We start from the raw sequence: 17,951 nt of genomic DNA, 5'->3' as shown, positions 1-17,951 counted from the left end.
CATGGATGACACCAGTACCATGTTTTTTTTTTCATATTCGTTTAGACACTGACGTGTGCATGAGGCATTGGTAAACACATGGACCAGGAGCTTGTTATTCTAGTGATTACAGGGGGTCCTCACTGCTGGACATTCATGTATCTGGTTAACTTATGTCAGTATTAGGAAAGCCTTATTGTATGAATTTTTAAAGCAAATATTAGTTAAGCAGCATATGTTATCAGGTGCTTTGGATATTAGAGGTCGGCCACTTTCTCTTGTTGTTGCAGCTTTCCTCACAAACATTCCAGCACCTCTGCTTATACAATGACTGCTGGTAGATGAGCATGTGACCAGACCTGTCCATCTGCCTCCTCCAATTGTAAAATGCCTCACATGGGAAAGCTACTTTTTCCTGTCACCCATGACAGCTCCGCAGCAAGAGAGAAGATCCACCCTTCCAGGACAGGAAACCTACAGAATAAAAGGGCGGCGCCTCTTCACCACCTCAGTTGGTTTCCTGTCCTTGAGGGGGAACCTTGTTAAAACTGCGGCAGAAGAAAGAAGAGAAGATTATTCAAAGACCTGGGCCGGTCGGTTTCCAACAGTGCACAGTCTCTGCTGCGGCAGGCGCCAGGGACCTGAAGGCCCCATGGTGGGTCCAAGGGGGCCTGTTCCGCCGGACGGGCGCGAGCAGCAGCCGCACCATTACCTTATGGTGGCCTGGCAGCCACGCATCCTGGTTGCGCAGGACGCTATCCAGGAAATCGCGCCCTAAGTCACACGCCGGTGAAAAAAGAAGTAGCGGAGACCCATGTCTTCTAACATGTTTCCGGCTACTGTTTTGTACCAGAGGGTCCTTGATGGGAGAACCTTAGACAGGCTTACCTGTTGAAGATCTGGATAAGACTGAGCAGCGCCCCTGCCTGGGGTTGGCAGCTCCAGCTCTGCACGTCAGTGAGAGCAGCTGTGGAACTGCACCCCTGCCTGGGGTCGGCAGCTTCACCTCTGTGCATTGGTGGAGAAGCTGCTGTGGACTGCGCCCCTGCCTGGGGTCAGCAGCTCCAGCTTTGATGGGCACACTATTAGAGGTGCTCCTGACTGGGGTTGGCCACCCCAGTATTGCTCAGGCACGGCCAGATGGAGTGGAACAGGCCTGTGACTTGGTCCAAGCTCCGAATTTGAACAGCTGGTGGTGAGTGATCTTCGTGAATGTTTACCTTGTTTATGGGGCCCTTTACTTGTTATGGTTACTAGGAAAGGCTGAAGGAAGTTGGCGCAAAACGCAAAAATGGGTGTTTGTGCGCTCTGTAAGGGCCTCGTGCTTTAAATTTGGCTTCTGGCGGAAGCTGGACCTTAGACCTCTAGGCTAAAGTTAGCCACATGTCTGGGCCTCACAGAGCCTCATGATTGGGCTTCAGAATTTACCACAAAAATGAGCCTCAATCTGCTCAGGAAATGTTAAACTAACACTCAGAGGTTTTTACTGTTGTCCTCCAGTCTGTTTACTCCATCCATAGGACGGCACATGGACTCTGTGAAAGTCTGCTAAGCTAGTGATTGCTAAAGAGTTAAATCTGTGTAGATCTAAGCAGATATGTCCCTATATATTAAGACATAGTCAAGGGGTAGCATTTATGCGGGGGCATTTATGCATATAGCATTTATGCATACTTTATCGAAGTGCCATAATTTATCAAAGTGCCCTGGCAGTTAGAAGATGGCAGTTGGACAGGGCAGGAGACAGGTAAAACATGCAAGACAATTAAACAAACTTGCTTCCAAGTCATCTTTTGGGCAAACAGTATTCACCATTTGTATCTGTGCCATTTATATTCTGGCTGCTACAATCATACACATTCACCGGTCTCCCACAAATTCGGCACACTTCATCCATATTAACCCCTCTCTCCTCCCTTCTCCTATGTACAGTTGTCATGCTCTCTTCACAATGTTATACCACGCAGATCCATTCATTCCCACCATACAACACAGGAAACGCTCTCACAAACCACTCAACCATCTGCTCACTCTCTGTATCTTCCTTCTATTAGTTGCAGGTGATATTTCTCCCAACCCAGGACCCTCCAGTAATAATAACACTAATTCTTTCCCTGTTACATTCAGAAACCCTGCTAATCTCATAAATATTCCCTGCATATCTTCTGTCTCATTCAACTGTGCCCTTTGGAATGCACGCTCAGCATGTAATAAACTCTTACATCCATGACTTTTTCCTCTCTAATTCCCTCAACCTTCTGGCTCTCACTGAAACCTGGATCCAGCAGTCGGACACCACCGCCGCGGCAGCTCTCTCCTATGGTGGCCTACATTTCTCTCATACCCCGCGACCTGACAACAGATCAGGTGGAGGTGTTGGGCTGCTTCTTTCAACAAAATGTACTTTTCAGGTTATCCCCCCTGTACCTTCCCTTATCTTCCCATCTTTTGAGGCCCACACAGTCAGACTCTACCGGCCCTTCTCCCTGCGAGTGGCGGTTGTCTATCGCCCTCCAGGTCCACCCCGTCAATTCCTGGATCACTTTGCTGCCTGGCTTCCAAATTTTCTATCCTGTGACATCCCCACGATAATCTTGGGAGATTTTAACATCCCAATTGGCGATCCTCTTTCCCCATCTGCCACACATCTTTTATCACTAACCTCCTCCTTCGGCCTTTCACTGCTTGCTAATTCTCCTACACATGAGGACGGAAACACATTGGACCTGATCTTCTCCCGGCTTTGCTCAGCACATGACTTTACTAACTCTCCCCTTCCACTCTCGGACCATAATCTTCTTTCATTCTCTGTCAAGAACTGTGACTCTACTCAAGACACTCCCACCGTCCACACTTATAGAAATTTACGCGCCATTAACACCCAGAAATTTATAAAAAGGTTGCAATCATCATTGGCCCCAATCTCCTCCCTCTCATGTCCCGACTCTGAATTGAAGCATTATAACAAAATAATGCTATGCGCCCTGGATGAAGCCGCACCTCCTACACAAAGAAAAATTCGGCATAGACGGCGACAACCCTGGCACACGCCTCAAACACGTCTTCTCCAGAGGTACTCCAGGTGCGCTGAACGGCTGTGGAGAAAATCAAATCTGCCCGAAGATTTCCTCCATTATAAATTTATGCTGAAAACATATAACTCTGCCCTTCACCTCTCCAAACAAACCTACTTTAACAACCTCATAATCTCCCTTTCCAATAATCCTAAAAGACTCTTTGACACGTTTCATTCTCTCCTCAATCAAACAACACAGGCCCCGACCACCGACCTCAGCGCTGACGATCTGGCCAATTATTTCAAAGAAAAAATTGACCATATCTGACAGGAAACTTTCTCCCAGTCCCCAAATGTTATGCATGCTCTCCCCCGCCACATTGTATCTTGCTCACTTTCTGACTTCGAACCAGTCACGGAAGATGAAGTGATCAGGCTCCTAGCATCTTCTCGCCCTACCACCTGCACCAGTGACCCTATTCCCTCACATCTCCTTCAGTCCCTTGCTCCAGCTGTTACCACTCAACTAACTAAAATTTTCAACCTTTCCCTCTCATCTGGTATCTTTCCCTCTTCTTTTAAACACGCCAGCATACAACCATTACTTAAAAAGCCATCCCTTGACCAGAACTGTATGGCCAACTACAGACCTGTTTCCAATCTTCCCTTTATCTCTAAACTCCTGGAACGCCTGGTCCACTCCCGTCTCATCCGCTATCTCTCAGACAACTCTCTTCTTGACCCTTTACAATCTGGTTTCCGCTCTTTACATTCTACTGAAACTGCCCTCACTAAAGTCTCTAATGATTTACTAACAGCTAAATCTAATGGTCACTACTCCCTGCTGATTCTCCTGGATCTCTGCAGCATTCGACACTGTGGATCACCAGCTCCTCCTCACTATGCTCCGCACTATTGGCCTCAAGGACACCGCTCTCTCCTGGTTCTCCTCCTACCTCTTTGACCGCTCCTTCTATGTGTCTTTCGTCGGCTCCTCCTCCTCCCTACTTCCCCTTACTGTCGGGGTTCCTCAAAGATCAGTCCTAGGCCCCCTTCTTTTCTCCTTATACACTGCTCCTATTGGACAAACAATCAGTAGATTCGGTTTTCAGTACCATCTCTATGTTGATGACACCCAATTATACACCTCTGCTCCGGACATCACCCCTGCATTACTACAAAAGACCAGTGATTGTCTTTCTGCTGTGTCTAACATTATGTCCTCCCTCTGTCTAAAACTGAATCTGTCAAAAACTGAACTCCTCGTCTTTCCTCCCTCCACTAACCTACCTGTGCCCGATATTGCCATTTCCGTTTGTGGCTCAACCATTACTCCCCAGCAACAAGCCCGCTGTCTTGGGGTCATTTTTGATTCAGATCTTTCTTTCACTCCTCACATCAAATCACTCGCTCGTTCATGTCATCTACACCTCAAAAACATCTCAAGAATCAGGACTTTTCTCACCTTTGACTCAGCAAAAACTCTTACTGTAGCTCTTATTCATTCTCGTCTTGACTATTGCAACGCTCTACTAATCGGTCTCCCTCTTACTAAACTCTCCCCTCTTCAATCCGTCCTTAACGCAGCAGCCAGGATCATATTCCTCACCAACCGCTACACTGATGCCTCTTCCCTGTGCCAGTCATTGCATTGGTTGCCCATCCAATATAGAGTTCAATTTAAACTTATCACGCTTACCCACAAAGCGCTCCATGCTTCAGCACCCCCTACATCTCCTCCCTTGTCTCAGTCTACCACCCTACACGTGCCCTCCGTTCTGCCAATGACTTAAAACTAAAATCCTTCATAATCCGAACTTCCCACTCCCGTCTCCAAGATTTCTCACGTGCTGCGCCAATTCTTTGGAATGCACTACCCAGGACAGTTCGATTAATTCCCAATACCCACAGTTTCACGCGAACCCTAAAAACACATTTCTTTAGACTGGCGTATCGCCTAAACATACTCTGTCCGTCCCAGCTTTCCCCCATATTAAAATCTTCTTCAACTTCAGGTTCATACCAACCAAGCACTTAATAGCCTCTGTCAGGACGGTACACATACTGGCAGGACACCAGTCCATGTATTATTATTTATCCTATTCAGTATATCAAGGCTGCATTATACAATATATGTACTTTTTACCTTTTGTGTCTCCCCCATTTCCTCATAGACTGTAAGCTTGCGAGCAGGGCCCTCACTCCTTTCGATATGAGATATGCTTATTCTGTATTGTCTGTATATGTCCCCCCAAAAATTTGTAAAGTGCTGCGGAATATGTTGGCGCTATAAAAATAAAAACTATTATTATTATTAACTGCGTCTCATCAGTTGGCTCCTTCGGGTGGGGATAGTCTGACAATTGAGATTTACCACCCAAAGGAAAGGTTTATCCTTCATTCCGATGGATTACTCTCTTAAATAAAAACCTGAGCGCAGTGCTTCATAAAGCCTCTTTGCACTTCACAAAGAGCTCGTCCTAGTGCTTCATAGCATAGCGCTTTATAGCACATGATAGCGCCTCATGGCACGGCACAGCAAAGCGCCTCATGGCACGGCACAGCAAAGCGCCTCATGGCACGGCACGGCACAGCAAAGCGCCTCATGGCACGGCACAGCACAGCATAGCGCCTCATGGCACGGCACAGCACAGCATAGCGCCTCATGGCACAGCACAGCATAGCGCCGCACGGCACAGCACAGCATAGCGCCTCATGGCACGGCACAGCATAGCGCCTCATGGCACAGCACAGCATCTCATGGCACAGCACAGCGCCTCATGGCTCGGCACAGCATAGCGCCTCATGGCTCGGCACAGCATAGCGCCTCATGGCACGGCACAGGATAGCGCCTCATGGCACGGCACAGCATAGCGCCTCATGGCGCATTTATAGTGTCGTATAGCGCCTGTTAGTACCACATAGTGCCTCATAGCTTTTCACAGTGCCTGTTAGTAGCTCATGGGGCCTCATAGTGTCTATTGGTGCTTCAGGGTGCCCCTGTTCCTTGTAGTGCTTTATAGGGTGTCTGTGCCTTGTAGCGCCCCTGTGCCTCGTAGTCCCTCTTTGTAAGGTACTGGTTGCACAACTAAGTTTGTCTGACAAAACCAAGTTCAGCGACTGTAAACTGTGCATGGCAAGCTTACCGAATTCAGGGGGAAAAATATCCTAGCCTCTATTTTGAGACAGAGGGTGGCAGTATTACTGGCTGGTGCTCAGCTGGCTCGGTGGAATGCCTTTTGTAGACAGGTAACAATAAGAGTGCTTCCTTAGTTTCCCAGGTTAATAATAAACCTTATAGGGTTTCACTCTTAAAGGTAGGAGGCATCACGTAGTGCTCATACAGCCATTGTGGGTTTGGTCCAATCAAGCGCAGTTTTATTGCTTTTTATAGGTTGCACAGAAGTCATAAACATTAATATTTCTGGTCTTGTCAAAGCGTTGCCTAAATAGGACAGACTTTGACTACTCATATAAAGCTCAGCTAACCCAGCTTGGTCAAACAAAACAATATGTATCCAGAGCAACCACTGATATTTGCAGACTCGGCTCAGGTGGCGTCTGATTAGCTCCAAGACACGTACCGTCTGCTCTGCTTTCCAGCAGTCTAAGGTGAATGCCTAGCCTGCTCTGGTGCTTAGCTCTCCAGGTGCCCTAGTCAAGACCTGTAAAGCTATTATTTAACCCAGTCTTACCTGGGTTTGCTACAACCCAAAGGGGCTATACAGATTCCTGAGAGTTAAATCATTGGAAATGGACTCTATAAGATCTGCTATTAAATCTGCAGTTGCAGATTGCTATATAGTAGTATAGGTGTTTAAGGAGGTATACAATCAGGTTCCAATTCACATGAAACATCAAATTTCCTGAGAATAGTTCTTGGCATAAAATGAGGTTTTAGGCTTTCAGTTTGTGTCCCTCCATTCAGATGTTAATGAGCCTTAAGGCTTTATGGAGAATTATAGTAGTTAGGACCACTCTCATATCGAAGGAAGAGGCATTGGCAATAGTTTACCTCAACTATTTCGGGATTATGGGCAGATCCATGGAGCGCTGCAGAACTCACTGGGCAGTGAGTAAGAGTTGTGGTCTTCCAAGGTAGAATAAGGAGTCCTGCTATATGTCAAAGTTAATAAGCAGTCTGGCCACAACTCTGAACAAGGCAATATTACTGTTAATAACTCTAATCTCCTACATTCTAGTAGTAGCATGGTCACAAGTACACACCCGTGGGCTGCCTCTAAAGATCCGGTTCCTCTAACCTAAAGAAGCTTTAGGCAGTACATAAGAAAGCTCCATTCATCTATACATGGTCACCATGTAAAGGTCTTGTCATACAACAGAGTAGCTTTAGCTTACCTAAACCATTATGGAGGAACTTGGCCAAGATCCCTAATGACACTTATGTCTAATCAGTTCAGATGGTAAAGTCTCATCTTTTGTCTTTAACAGCACCTCATATAAAGAGGAAGAGAATTGCAAGTGGACCTTTTTAGCCGTAGAATACTGAAACAGTGTCCAACCTGCATTGAATAAGCAAGGAATGTGAAAGTGAGCTTTGGATCTAGGCCTATTTCCAGTCCAAAGATGGCACCCTGGGATCTGAATCCAGTGCTTACAGCTCTAACAAGCCTTCACTTAAACCCATGGATTTAGGGTCTTCACATTAAAGACTATTATCCCGGTGGCCCTGACTTCAGCATGGTAAGTTAGTGACATTCAAGCTTTGTCGGTTAATCCTTTGTTTATACAGATCCTAGAAATGGTCCGGTTCCGGAGCTACCCTATCTTCCGAAGATGGTTTCCAATTTCCATAGAAGTCAGGAAATTGTGCACCTTACTTTCTGTGCTAATCCAGGGAATCCATGGCAGAACAATAAGAAAGCGGATGTCCCCAGGAAGCATTATGTAAGGTTGCGATTCAGTCTTCACCTTGCACTTTCTATAGACACTATAGGCTTGATCTGGCTGGGATCTTCAGCTGTCCTTTCCTTTAGGATAACTGTTCTACAGGCTTTGGTCACACCCTAACTTTAAAGATTTTTCTCTGTAAATCTCTCGTTGTGGTGCGGTCATGGGTGATAGGAAAACACTAAATTACTTACTGGTAATGTGATTTTCCTGAGCCCATTATGGCACCCTTATATTCCCTCCCATCACTGGTAGAAGATGATCACTTCATTTCCTTCATGGTGTTTGATTCACGCGGTGTGTAGAGGGAAAAATCATGGGATATATAACTATTAAGTAGTGTCCTCTCATGCTCTGTAAACAACTGAGGTGGTGGAGAGGCGCTGCCCTTTTATTCTGTAGGTTTCCTGTCCTGGAAGGGCGGATCCCCTCTCTTGTTGTGGTGCTGTCATGGGCTCAGGAAAATCACATTACTGGTAAGTAATTTAGTGTTTCTATTGGATGAAGCTGATGAACTAGTCTGGTCACATGCTCCTCCATTAGTAGCTATGGTATTATTATTATTATTAATTTATATAGCGCCATTGATTCCATGGCGCTGTACATAAGGGGGTTACATACAAATAAGAATATCACTACAGTAAACAAACTAACAATGATAGACTGGTACGGAGGGAAGAGGACCCTGCCCTTGCGGGCTTACATTCTACAGGAATAGGGAGGAGACAGTAGGTTGGGGGGTTGCAGTAGTAGTAGCTTCGGCGTTGTTGAGGCAGCGGGGTCATTGCAGGCTGTAAGCTTTCTTGAAGAGATGGGTTTTCAGGTTCCGTCTGAAGGATCCGGATGTGGTGGATAATCGGACGTGTTGAGGCACAGAATTCCATAGGATGGGGGATATTCAAGAGAAATCTTGGAGGCGATTGCGTGAGGAAAGGATAAGTGTGGAGGAGAGAAGGAGGTCGTGGGAGGACCGGAGGTTACGTGAGGGAATATATCGGGAGATTAGTTCAGAGATGTACGGAGGAGAGAGGTTATGGATGGCTTTGTAGGTCAGTGTTAGTAGTTTGAACTGGATGCGCTGGGCAATTGGGAGCCAGTGAAGCGATTTGCAAAGGGGCTTAGCAGAGGAGTAGCGAGGCGAGAGATGAACGAGTCGTGCAGCAGAGTTGAGGATGGACTGGAGGGGTGCGAGAGTGTTAGCAGGGAGGCCACAGAGGAGGATGTTGCAATAGTTGAGGCGGGACATGATGAGGGCATGCACAAGCAGTTTAATAGTTGGGGTTGAGGAAAGGACGGATTCTGGAAAGGTTTTTGAGCTGGAGGCGACAGGAGGTGGCGAGAGCTTGGATGTGGGATTTGAAGGACAGGGCAGAGTCAAGGGTTACTCCGAGGCAGCGGATTGTCGGTATAGCGTCAAGAGTGATGTCGTTTATTGTGATAGATAGATCAGGTGGGGAAGATATGCGAGATGGGGGAAAGATAATGAGTTCAGTTTTGTCCACATTGAGCTTGAGGTAGCGGGAGGAGAAGAAGGAGGATATGGCTGCTAGACATGCTGGTATTCTGGACAGCAGAGAGGTGACGTCTGGGCCAGAGAGGTAGATCTGGGTGTCATCAGTGTACAGATGGTACTGGAAGCCATAGGATTTTATGAGCTGTCCCAGGCCAAGGGTATATATTGAGAAGAGTAGGGGTCCTAGGACAGAGCCTTGAGGGACTCCAACAGAGAGGGGGATGAGTGAGGAGGTAGCATGGGAGTGGGAGACGCTAAATGTGCGGTTAGAAAGGTATGAGGAGATCCAGGATAGGGCAAGGTCTTTGACGCCAAAGGAAGAGAGGATCTGTAGTAGGAGTCAATGGTTAACTGTATCGAAAGCAGAAGATAGGTCAAGTAGAAGGAGTACAGAGTTGTCTGTTAGCTTTGGCTGTAAGTAGGTCATTGGTGATTTTAGTAAGGGCAGTTTCGGTGGAATGGTGGGGGCGGAAGCCGGATTGTCGAAGAGAGAGTTAGATGAAAAGTGGGAGGAAAGTTGAGCGTGAACGTGTTGCTCAAGGAGTTTGGAGGTAAATGGGAGCAGCGATATGTGGCGATAGCTGGACAGGGCGGTTGGGTCAAGGGATGGCTTTTTGAGGATGGGTGTGATTGTGGCATGTTTGAAGGCAGCAGGGAAAGTACCAGAGGATAGTGATAGGTTGAAGAGATGGGTTAGGGATGGGACGAGTGTGGGGGTGATGTTAGGGAGGAGGTGGGATGGGATGGGGTCGAGTGCACATGTGGTGAGGTGTGATTTGGAGACGAGACGAGTAAGTTCTCTTTCCGTGATGTTGGGAAGGGAGGTTATAGGGGTGGGGAAGTGGTGTGGAAGACAGAGGGGTTGTGGTGGTCGGACAGTAAAGACTTGCTGTGTTTGGTCAATCTTGTTTTTGAAGTGTGTTGCAAACTCCTCAGCAGAGATGATGGAGGTTGGAAGGGGCAGTGGAGGGCGGAGGAGAGAGTTGAAAGTGTTAAATAGTTGTTTGGGGTTGTAGGATAGGGAAGATATGAGGGTTGTGAAGTAGGCCTGTTTAGCAGAGGTGAGTGCTGATTTGAATGCGAGTGTTGCTTTTTTGAATGCAGTGAAGTCATCTTAAGTATGTGTTTTCTTCCAACGCCGCTCCGCAACCCTGGAAGCTTGTCGAAGCTGTTTAGTGAGGTTGTTGTGCCAGGGTTGCCTGTTGACTCTTTGCGCTCTGCCATGCGTAAGAGGGGCGACCGAGTCAATAGCTGATGCGAGAGTGGCATTGTAGAAAGCAGTGGCGCTGTCCGTGTCATGGAGTGAGGATATGGATGTCAGTGGTAGAACAGAGTCCGAGAGTGTGTGAGTGTCTAGATGTGCAAGGTTTCTGCGGGGGTGTGTTAGTTGCTGGACATGGGGGACAGGGATGAGAATGTGAGTAGGTGGTGGTCAGATAGGGGTAGGGGGGAGGTTGTGAGGTTAGATAGGGAGGAGAGTCGGGTAAAGATGAGGTCTAGTGTGTGTCCGTCTGTGTGAGTGGCTGAGGAGGACCACTGAGTAAGTCCAAAGGATGAAGTAAGCGACAAGAGTTTTGATGCTGCTGACTGGCGAGTGTCAGTGGGGATGTTGAAATCGCCCATGATGATTGTGGGAATGTCAGCCGAGAGAAAGTGAAGAAGCCAGGTGGAGAATTGGTCGATAAAGGCAGTGATCTGGCCCGGGGTCGGTATATGACAGCCACTTGGAGGTTGGAGGGAAAGTAAATGCGGACGGAGTGGACTTCAAAAGAAGGGAGAATAAGGGAGGGAAGAGAAGGAGTAGGGCTAAAGGTGCAGTTGTTAGAGAGGAGAAGACCCACTCCTCCACCATGTCTGTTTCCAGGGCGAGGAGTGTGGGTGAAGTGGAGGCCACCATAACACAGCGCAGCAGGGGAGGCAGTGTCAGAGGGTGTTAGCCATGTCTCTGTGATGCCCAGGAAGGAGAGATGACGAGAGGTAAAGAGGTCGTGGACAAAATGGAGCTTGTTGCAGACAGAGTGGGCATTCCACAGTGCTCCAGAGAGAGGGAGCAGCGGGGTGGGCGTCAGGGGGACAGGTTTTGCGCAAGAGAGGTTGTGGTACTTTGCAGTTGGTTTGATGCGACAGGTGGGAGAATTGGTGGAAGGTGCAAGCTGTGGGGGTCCAGGATTGGGAGATATGTCGCCAGCAGTGAGGAGAAGCAGAGAGAGGGACAGCAGGTGGGAGAAAGAGAGTGACCGGCTTGTTTTATGTTTTGGAAGGATTGATCTGAGGTTGAGGAGCAGGTCTGTAGATGAGGTTAGGTGGGGAGGAAGGAGGGAAGGAGAGATGATGATTTGGTTAGAAGGTGCTGGGGTGTGGGGATAGCGAAGGAGAGTGAGGATTAGAGGGTCAAAAACAGTTAAAGCATATGTAAGCATGTTGAAAGGGTAAGGGAGAATGAGAAGGAGAATCTAAGTGCTAGTAGTAAATAGTTCTTTGTACCTTCTGGTCACTTCTGGCCCATTTCTGGCATATTTCATTTTAGCCCCTTAGAAAGCGACCCTTTGAAAGCCAGAAGAGCTGGTCAGTTTGTGAGGAAAGCTGCACTAACAAGAGAAAGTTGCCAACCTCTTTAATATGAGTATTAAAGAAGTTGTCCACAACTTAACTCCTTCCCATTCCCCACGCTTGACCCGATTTAAAATAAAAAAAGCCTATACTCCCCTCCCGTGCCGGTGCCATTCCAGCGGTGTCTGCATACTTACGGTGTTGTGACACGTGAGCCTGGCTTCCAATCAGCGCTGGCGTCACTGTCCCCGCCTTCATACGAAATGAACATGAACATGAAGAGGAAGTCAGAGATCTGCTGCAGCCCGGACTTCCTCTTCATGTTCAATCCGATAGGAGGCGGAGACAGTGACGCCAGCGCTGATTGGGCACCTGGCTCACGTGTCACAACAACCACATGGGAGCACCGTGACCGCGAGTACCAGCACCACTGGAACGGTTCCAGCGCGGGAGGTGAGTATAGGCTTTTTTTTATTTTATCGGGGCCAAACATTTAGATGAAAAAAGGAATTGTCCTAGTAGTGGACAACCCCTTTTAAATATTTTGTCTTTATAAACTGGATAGCTTGAATGATAATGTCAGCATCTGGCAATTTACCAGCTTTTTCAGGATGTCCCTCCCGACAGCACCATGGAGGTCTTCCTTCTTATCCTTTCAGGGGCTCCTGGTTTGTGAGCCGCTTCCCTCCAGTGGGGGGCTCTAGTTTCCGCCGCCTGTCTCCGGCAAGCTGAAAATGCGGACCATGTGCAAGGGAGCACTTACGCTGACGTCATCTAAGCGTGCGCTCCTGGTTAAAGGCACCGTCAGCATGCGTTTCACATTGGAACGCAGGAGTCGGTAAAGACTACAGACAAGGTAGTATATAAAATGTTATCACTGTCTGAAGCCCTGCTAGCCGTAAACTGGCTATGATGGAGGAATCTAGCAAACCAGATGTCCCATCAGAGCAGCCCATGGTGCACATGATGAGTTTGGGGTATTTCCAGTGGACAATGAAAGTGCAGGGAGGGACATTGTCCACCATCCCTGCAATCAGGGTAGTGTCTGGGCTTTAAATAGTCAGCCCTGACACTCAGGTGTTGTTCAGTACCTGGGGAAGTTTTGCTCCAGGAAGGAGTTAGCACGGGGTGTGCTGAACCTGTGTGTGGCTAATTCTGAGTGGCCAGACCTTGGCTGAGATACGGACTGTGCTGCAAGTTTTGTATTTTGATTTGTCTCTTTAGACAAATGGGCTGTGTTTTCTTTATGGACTCCAGGGTAGTTGATGACTGCTAAATAAACTAACCTGAAAATTTAAAGAGACAGTATCCCGTGTTTTACCTCCACATACAGCTGAGCTTGTCGCTATACCACACCGCATACATCTCAAACTGAGTCTCGTGCAAAAATGCCAAGGTGGTAGATAGAATAGAGTTCAGAAGAAGAACTTCAGTCCTTCAGATCAGATGAGGAAGAAGGAGAAGAGAGAGCCTCAGATCCTCCAGAAGAGGGAAAGAAATACCTCTTCTCACCAGAGAAAACAGATGAGCTCCTGAGAGCGGTCAGGAATGCCATTCAAGTGGAAGAGACTCAGAAATCTCATTCTATCTAGAATGAAATGTTCAGGGGCCAAAAATCTCAGAGGCTTAGTCTTTCCAGTAAATAACCACATCTGTGCCATGATCCTTGAGGAATGGGAGGATGGGGAAAAAAGACTGATTAGTGTTGAGCGAGTATGTTCTGTTAACCCTTTCGCCGAGTATGCTCGGGCGAGCACCGAGTAGTTACAGCTGCTCGGTGTTGTTTAAATCACTCCCGTGTGCATGATTTGCGACTGTTTGTTTCTTTTGCATTCCTCACATGTATTAAAGCTGTCAAACAGTCGCAAATCATGCACGCTGGAGTGATTTAAACATAACACCGAGCAGCTGTAACTACTCGGTGCTTGCCTGAGCATACTCGGCGAAAGGGTTAACAGAACATACTCGCTCAACACTACTGGTGATAGATTGTGACTTTAAGCTCCGTCTGCTGTTTGAACCAAAGGACATTAAACTCTGGGAGGAAATTCCAAAAAGTGATATCCCGGTGGCTAAAGTAGCCAAGAAGACTTCAATTCCATTTGAAGATTCTTCAAGCCTAAAGGAACCCATGGATAGGAAGGCGGACGGCCTTCTGAACCTGGGAGATCTCAGCATCCATAATAACTAATATAGCTTCAACCTCGGTAGCCAGATCCATGCACCTGTGGGTCAATGATCTGGAGGAACACTTGAGAGATAAGACTGCTAGGGAAACAATTTTAAGATCCCTCTCTTAACTCAAGTTAGCGACAGGTTTCATGGCGGACGCGTCTGCTTAAATCTGTCAGATTTGACGCCAGAAATAGTGGGCTCTCGAATGCTATTTGGTTGAAGACGTGGTCCGGGCATAATTAGACTAAAAACAAGCTCTGTTCTATTTCCTCTGGGTCAGGTTCGGGAAGACCATGACACCACACGCGTGGGAGGGCGTCTAAGGTAAAACATAAGGGGCTGGTGGCAGTGGATCCTAAAAACTATATCTTCCGGGTACAGGATAGAATTCAACCAGTTTCCACCCGAAAGGTTTGTTCTAACAGATTCACAGTGCTCAGCCATTTTCTCTCCCATATGGTCAGACATTCTGGATCTATTAAAAATAGGAGCAATAGTTCCAATCCCCACAGGGGGAAAATTTGGGGCCACTACTAGAGTCTTTTTTCCATCAAAAAACCCTCAGGAGAGTGCGGTACGATATTAAACTTTAAAGCCACTAAATCGTTGTGTAAAATACAAAAGATTCAAGATGGAGTCATGAGGGGAACTCCTAGAGCATATAGAGACGTCAATCTCTACGTTCCAAAAATTAGGTTGGCTAGTAAATTGGAAAAAATCAGACCTAGTGGCAGGAACCAGTAGGATTTTTTTGGGGCGTTCTCTTAAACTCCCATCTAAGGGCTTAATTTCTTCCAGTAGAGAAAACAGAGATCAATAAAAGACAGGATATATGAAGCAAAACTCGGCACTCAAGGTAAATTTTCAAAAATTTAATTAGCCAGTAAATTAAGAGTGTTTAAACAGCAACGTTTCGGTCATATAGACCTTCATCAGTACACTCAACAATGATAGAACCAAAAGAAAAAAATAAAAATATGAAAAATACATTAGTCATGCAAACTTTGATACAGCAAAAATATGTTTGTAAAATTGAAGTACATAAAATAAACATGAGCTTGATCCACAGAGGTCAAAGTAACAAAGCTATAGTAAGCTCCCATAGTGATATTTTTCGTAGCAAAAGAAGGATGGACAAAAAGAGATAGAGATGTAGGAGAGGGAGGAGCATACCTGTATGGCTGCGTGTTGAGAGGAATAGGTGTGGGACTCAGTGTCTCACAAAAGAGAAGTAATTCTGCAAGATAAGGTGATTCCAGGTAAGTATCCATGGTGTTATAGACAGCCCCAGAAAAGTGAAAGGTAAAAACCTACCATAAAGTACGTGTCAAAATGCTCTTAGATACCGGTGTCCTAACGCGGTATCCACCTCTTGTCAGCCTGTGGTGCCGATAGTGGGGAGCACCCGGTAGTAGGTAGGTAGGAGACTAAAACCCTGGGTAAAGAAATCGGTACCGCCATGGCATCTGAATTTAGTACTTAACGCCTTATGTAAACATTCCTATGAACCAGTCAGTGAGGTGAACATCAGCAGACTTTCATTTAAAACGGCTTTCTTGATGGCAATCACCTCTGCTAAGAGAATTGGAGAGTTGCAAGCTTTATCCATGATAGACACATATCTACAGATTTATGAGGACCGAATAGTCTTTAGATTTGATTTAGCTTTTCTGCCCAAAGTAGTGTCTACTGCAAATATAAATCAGGAGAATGTCTTGCCCTTGTTTTGTCATCATCTCAGAGCAGTTTTTCCACTATCTGGATGTCAGACAGTCCTTTATTATTTAGAGGCTACCCGGGATTGGAGACAGGACCCCAATTTGTTTATTCAGGATGGGGGTAGAAATACACGGAAGAAAGCGACTAAGGCAACAATTGCAAGGTTGATAAGATCCACGATAGATCTAGCCTGTGCAGCAGAAGGGAACCCCCTCCAGAGGCGTTAAAAGGCCATTTAACTAGAGCGGTCTCCACTTCGTGCGCAATCTGGGAGGGGGGGCTCTTTGGTGGATCAGATATGCAGGGCCGGAACGTGGTCCAACCTGAGCACGTTCTCCAGACACTATAAGCTAGATGTGTTGTCGGGGCAACAGACTGCTTTCGGTAGGAAGGTTCTCCATGCCTGCCGTGGTCCCGCCCTAAGGCCATACTCCGTTATTCTCCATGGTGCTGTCAGGAGGGATGTCCTGGAAAACTGTAATTAGACCTACCGGTAATTGCTGTCAGGATGGACTCCTGGAAATACACAGTTTCCCTCCCTTGAAAGTTTCTAGACGGATGTGAATTAAACATTTGTATGAGGAGATTTAATAAAATATCGTTGCATCCATCCTGGTGTGGTACTTTGAAAAGACACTGAGGGGTAGAGGTGGTAGGGGCTTTTTTAACCTCTCAGTGTTTTCTGTTCCTGAAAGGATAAGGACGACATTCATGGTGCTGTCAAGATGGACTCTTAGAAATACAGTTACCGGTAGGTCTAATTAATTACCGTTTTTGACCCCTTTCACATTCAAACAGATTATTTTCTGCAGATTGCACAAACTGTAAATACTCCAGCAGCTTGACCGGGGTCCTGAAAATTGATTTGCTCATTTCTAATTGTATTCTTTTCTAGTTTTAATTCTTATGTATGTATTTGTATCAGTATTTTCCTTAACTATTGATACTGCAGATGAAGATGAGGATGCTGCTAGTGCTGCTGCTGCTGCCCAGAGCAACGAAAGATGTATCCTGATTTTATAAAGAAATTGTAGTTACTGTGATAATCTTACAAGAACTGAAGAAGTGTGTCCTATGGTCATTCCTTGGTAGCAGAGGAGAGAGTTGTGTGCTTCCTACTGTTCTATAACCTTCACCTTTAAAATATTGGGGGGAGGGGTCACGTGCTGCCTGTGAGCGGCCACCGATAGCGCCGCTCACAGGCAGAAACAGCACCAGGAGGTAATTACAATGAAGCTTCTATTTATCATTAAAACACATTGGCATATTTTTAAAATTACTGGACAACCTTTTTAAGTAAGAAGACTATAGGATGGAATCAGATTTCAGGAGTGGATTAAAAAGTAGTAAGAAAGGATTTCTTCCTGCTTCGGGCAGGCTGAGTGCTGAGTCTTTTTGCAGAGACAGCTGGTATAAGGTGTCTTCTAGACAAAACTTCCTGTCTACAGATGGGTGTCTTCTTTTCTTTTTGGAGGCCCCGGATTCCTGCCAGTGTTCTGGTGCGCTGGGAAGCCTGCATACCAGAACACTGCGGAACAGTGCAAAGACAAACGGGCAGGGAGGAAACAAAGCGCTCCTGATGTGAGCGTCACATTGGAAATGCATAACACCAGTGCACATCATAGGGCCCTGTGAAGTGCAAGGGAGGGGGGGTGGGGTGAACATGCTAAATAAGCAGATAGGTGGGGATTTCTTGGCATCCCACGGATGCCAAGCATGTGAGAACAGATTTTATAAAACTCCCATTTCATTGCACGCAGATCTCTACTATGGGCCATACAGGTATGTATAGATTTACTTTTCTATACCCAGTATGCCCGTAGTAGAGGTCTCAAATCTCCCAGGGGGTGACAGATTCCCTTTAATGAGGATTTTTGCCTCAAACTGTACATTTTTACTCATAGTAGCAGGATTGTAGATAAACACTTTTTTTTTTTCTTCTTCAAGCAATTGTGGAGATACAGGGCATTGTGTAATTATTGGTGCCAAATGTTTTATTGTTCAACTGGTATTTTATTTCCTTCAGCTCAGAGTATTTACTTTCATTCCACTATTATGCTGTCCATAGGCAGGAAGAAGTAGACACGC

The 17,951-nt window shown here is 46.4% G+C and overlaps 1 protein-coding gene across 2 annotated transcripts in view; it reads left to right on the top strand.

Moving 5' to 3' along the window:
* CCDC43 (coiled-coil domain containing 43) overlaps nt 1-17,951 on the top strand; it is a 41,074-nt gene that overhangs the window by 18,349 nt on the left and 4,774 nt on the right. For both annotated transcript variants that reach the window (XM_073683214.1, XM_073683215.1), the window contains exon 4: nt 16,811-16,869. In XM_073683214.1, coding sequence (XP_073539315.1) covers nt 16,811-16,869 — 59 coding nt within the window. The remainder of the gene's footprint in view (nt 1-16,810; nt 16,870-17,951) is intronic.

Source organism: Phyllobates terribilis, unplaced genomic scaffold (genome assembly GCF_046119375.1).
Source record: "Phyllobates terribilis strain yellow unplaced genomic scaffold, ASM4611937v1 Scaffold_5__5_contigs__length_657084704, whole genome shotgun sequence".
Taxonomy (NCBI): Eukaryota; Metazoa; Chordata; class Amphibia; order Anura; family Dendrobatidae; genus Phyllobates; species Phyllobates terribilis.
The sequence above is the reverse complement of the archived record's forward strand: the minus strand, read 5'-3'. Positions and strand labels throughout refer to the sequence as shown.